This window comes from Berghia stephanieae, chromosome 3, assembly GCF_034508935.2.
Source record: "Berghia stephanieae isolate SIO BIC M18660-M18661 chromosome 3, UCSD_Bste_1.3, whole genome shotgun sequence".
Classification (NCBI taxonomy): domain Eukaryota; kingdom Metazoa; phylum Mollusca; class Gastropoda; order Nudibranchia; family Aeolidiidae; genus Berghia; species Berghia stephanieae.
The window spans coordinates 54993684-54998683 of NC_088362.1; the positions used below are offsets into that span (position 1 = coordinate 54993684).

Sequence of the window (5000 nt, forward strand, 5' to 3'; positions counted from 1 at the left end):
TTTTTAGATTTCCATTACAACAATGAACCCATAATGAATTGGGTTATCAGACCTGCAAATAAGTGCACTTTGCTTAATGTGCATCTGGTATTGTAATCTCAGAATGGAAAATCTCTGCATACTATATTATTGATTCGATGCGTAGCTTTGTTTGAAATAAATCAAAGAATTTTACAAAGTTCTTTAGACTCTAGGTTAAGTTAATTTTTTTTTAATCATGTTCTTTGGGCTAGAACTGTGTAGTCGCAGTTTCGGTATTGGTGGGGTTTTTTGTTTGTTTGTACGGCAATGTGGTCTAGTGGAATGACACTCGTCTTCGGATCGGAAGGTCCTGGATTCGAGTCCCGAGCGGCGCATAGTTGGGTCCTTGGAAAAGGCCCTTTAGTCACATTCTTTCACCTTACTCGGGTGTAAAATGATTACCTGGCCGTTAACAGCGTTGTCTCTATCCGAAAAAAATTACAGTATCTCTTAACAGGCGTCATGTCTCGTCCTATATGTTTAGTGTTGCTGTTGGATAAGGACCCATTGTAACGCGCTTTGAGCACGTTTAGTAGATATTGTACTATATAAAAATAATTGTTTTTTTAGATTAGCACGAAACGCTGTTCCTAGTACTTTTTGCTTTGCCTGGCACCTTTCATACACACTTGTTCAGTTCTTTATTTTCGCTTTGTCTGGCACCTTTCATACACACTTGTTCAGTTCTTTATCTTACATTGGTGCCTGCTCCGTAATTTCTTAATTTGATATTTCCTACTACTCACTTTAGAGCGCTGCACTGTGGCTGAAGCCTCAGTCATCTCTATCTTTTCTGACTCACGTTAGAATTCAAACTATAATGTACGGTATTTCACCTTGAGATCTTATTGACGTATTGTGTCATCCCACTAGAGGTCGACTGGAAATGGAAATGTCTCGCCATTCTTCCAGGTCTTGTTGAATTTTTCACTAATTGTCTCCCAGTCCAACTAATTATTGATGTCGTCTACCCATGACCTCGGAGGACGTCCTCTTAATGGCCTCTTGGTCTCTACTGCCGTACTCTGGAAAAACCCGTATTTAAAAATTTGGCCAGAAAACTCGTCTTTCAAATATCGATCGATTAAAATGACCCCCGTCTTGGCAAACATTCTCAAACCTGGGATTCCTTGATTAACTCGAAAGGTCCCAGGTTTAAAAGTTTTTTTTCCACGACGAGGGTCATTTAAATCGATAGATATTGGAAGGAGGAGATTTCTGGCCAAATGTTTAAATATGTGTTTTTTTCCAGAATATGGCAGTCTACTCCTTATAAGGATACATTGAAATCAATTTAGAGAATATCTACTAAGTATTTATTTATTTATAACAGATTTGACTTGCAATATGTTATACTTTTGATAGTGTGCGCTTGGCTAAGAAACTCACAACATTGCCATCTGGAAGTATAACAGACCAACACACAAAACTTTGTGTAACCTTGAACTTGTGTAGTCTGGTTAACACAGTTTAGTGAGATTTACTCATAAACATGGATGGCAAAACAAAAACAAAGACCTGAGTGACATCAACGTCATTCTATCTATATTATAATTTCAGCAAACGAAGAAGAAGATATTCGGTTGACTTGCAAACTTCAGGGCGTTTCCCCAAACCATTCGTCCACGGAATCTCCGGCCAGCGTGGAAGGCGGTGATGACGATGGCAAAGAAAAAGACAACGGTGACGTTAAAGACGATGAAAACAAAGATACGAGTGGAAAAGGCACTCAAAATGAAGGGGAGAGTGAAAAGGTGGATACCACCAAGAAAAGGAAAAGCACGGGTAAGACCCACATCTTTTGGAATATTTATGGGCACGAATTTATAATTGGCGTTAATATAAACTTGAACTGAACGTTGAAAGAAAACAGCTGTTTTGATCATGGTCCTTCCCAATAAATACATTTTTAATCTTTCAAGATGGGTCTAGAAAAGGGTAATTTACAATATGAGCTAGATTCGAAGATTTTTACTATGTTACAACTTGGATTTTAAATTATCAAAGTTATGAGAGAGAGAGAGAGAGAGAGAGAGAGAGAGAGAGAGAGAGAGAGAGAGAGAGAGAGAGAGAGAGAGAGAGAGAGAAAATCCTTGAATTAAATCTGGAAATTGTAATAAGTGACAAAAATAGAAAGTTTTAAATATAATAACGTGATAAACGATGCTATGAGGAAACATAAACGAAGAATGAATTATCCATAATATAATATCCAAAAATATGTATAATCGTAGTGAAACACATTAAACATGGTTAAATTAAACCGTGAAAAATATGTAAATGAAATAAATTCAATTTGTTAATCGATGCCTACGACGATGCGTGGCTCAGTGGTACGGTCTTTGCTTCATACCGTAAAGCATATCTGCTTAGTGCTACGAAAAATTCGTAGAAATACGTAATTTGGGCTCCATTTACAGAACTGCATACGCCTATTTGACTCAATAAATCTTATTGAAAAGGTACGTTTTGTTTCTTAGAATCTATATTATTCTATATTAGATCATTTTTGGACCGTGCTGAAGGCAAATTATTTATTTCTAAAACTATTTAAAGTGACTTTTTCTTTTCTTTTCTTTTCCCTTGGAAACTACGAATTTTTGAAACTCAAAGTAAGCAGCTCTGCTAAAGGTACCGAGTTTGACTACCCGTTGCGCTGTGTGGCCTCGCCTTAGCACAATTTGCTGCACTTTGCTGCGGCTAACGCCTGGGATATTCCAGTCTTCCCTTTGGAATAGACCCTAAAGACAAAAATTTCACCTACGGGATGAATGATGAGAATTATATTTCTTTTTTTTTTTAATTTCATTTTGAGAAAATTATTATTATTATTATTATTATTATTATTATTATTATATTATTATTATTATTATATTATTATTATTATTATTATTATTATTATTATTATTATTATTATTATTATTATTTATTATTATTATTATTATTATTATTAATTATTATTATTATTATTATTATTATTATTATTATTATTATTATTATTATTATTATTATTATTATTATTATTATTATTATTATTATTATTATTATTATTATTATTATTATTATTATTATTATTATTATTATTATATTATTATTATTATTATTATTATTATTATTATTATTATTATTATATTATTACTATTATTATTATTATCATTATCATTATCATTATCATTATTACTACTACCATTATCATTATCATTATTATTATTATTATTATTATTATTATTATTATTATTATTATTATTGTTCTTATTATTATTATTATTATTATTATTATTATATATTATTATTTATTATTATTATTATTATTATTATTAATTATTATTATTATTATTATTATTATTATCATTATTATTATTATTATTATTATTATTATTATTTTCATTTTTATTCACAAGTCTTGGACATTAATTATCACGATTCACAAGCCTGTCTTTGACCTTGGCCAGTATTTTAATCTGATAAAATTGGATTTTGTCATAAAGCAGGCACGAAAATTCCTTGATAACATTAGATAGTCTCTGTGTGAATAGTGATACCAACGTGTGATTAAATCATAAATAAGACCGTTATTTATCAAACCTCTATTATGTTCAATGTCAAATAAATTGTCCGTGACCGATGTGTACTTATTTGCAGGTCTGATAACTCAAATTGTTATGGTCCCATTTTGCTGTAAGGGAAATAATAAATACTCTCAAACCAACGCAAAATATCGTCCATTACAACAATTTCATATTAAGCCCATAGTTGCGTTCGAGTATCAGACCTGCAAATATGTAAACATCGGTTTATACTTATTACAGAGAGATGTAATTTGAAGAAGTACAAAAAGACCATTTACAGGCAAAAAAAAAAATTAAAAATAATAATACCAATCTGATAACCAAACGCTAATTGGCTCAATATCTTGGAGTGCACGGAGAATTTTTTACGTTGATTTATGAGTTTTCCATAACAACTATGAGACCATAATAGTGGGATGTATCACGTTCATAGTACACAAAGGTCAGATATTTTCTTTCTGCTTATTTATTTATTTATGATTTTATATTCTTTTTATTATTTGTGTTACTTCTTTTTTCCCAATTTTTAAAATCTTTAAATTTGTATCATTATTTGGAGCATTGTGTAATTTATATCAAATGAAAATGAGCGATCATTAGAAGAATAGACTGTTTTTCTATGATTTTTTTTTCGTACAAAAATATAAATTGATGATGATAATAATGGCAAAAGTAATAGTAATATTAATGATAATGATAATAATAGTAGTAGTAAAAATAGTAGTAGTAGTAGTAGTAGTAGTAGTAGTAGTAGTAGTAGTAGTAGTAGTAGTAGTAGTAGTAGTAGTAGTAATAATAATTAAATTTAAAATTTTTTTTAAAAATCATAATAATAATAATAATAATATAATAATAATAATAATAATAATAATAATAATAATAATAATAATATAATAATAATAATAATAATAATAATAATAATAATAATAATAACAATATAATAATAATAATAATAATAATAGTAATAATAATAAAAATAATAATTAAAGTAATAATAATGATAATAATAAATAATAATAATAATAATAATAATAAAATAATAATAATAATAATAATAATAATAATAATAATAATAATAATATATAAATAATTAATAATAAATAATAATAATATAATAATAATAATAATAATAATAATAATAATAATAATAATACAAAATACTGTCCATTACAACTATGTTAAATCAAGTCCATACTTGCGTTCGGTTATCAGACCGGATAAAATGTGCACGAAGGCCATAACCATTTAGGTCATCAGACCTAAAAATCTGCAAACGTCTATGTTATAAAAGCTATTACTAACAGTATAACGAAAATATGATCGCCTGGACATAATAATAATATTAGCAACCCGATTAAATAAAACAGAAATTGACAGATGTTTGGTCTGCAGATGGCTTGTCAAGAATTT

The 5000-nt window shown here is 28.8% G+C and overlaps 1 protein-coding gene across 1 annotated transcript in view; it reads left to right on the top strand.

The window, feature by feature from the left end:
- Window positions 1–5000, top strand: part of LOC144969591 (uncharacterized) — a 33059-nt gene that overhangs the window by 21564 nt on the left and 6495 nt on the right. The window contains exon 8 of the mRNA XM_078908737.1: window positions 1582–1806. Coding sequence (XP_078764863.1) covers window positions 1582–1806 — 225 coding nt within the window. The remainder of the gene's footprint in view (window positions 1–1581; window positions 1807–5000) is intronic.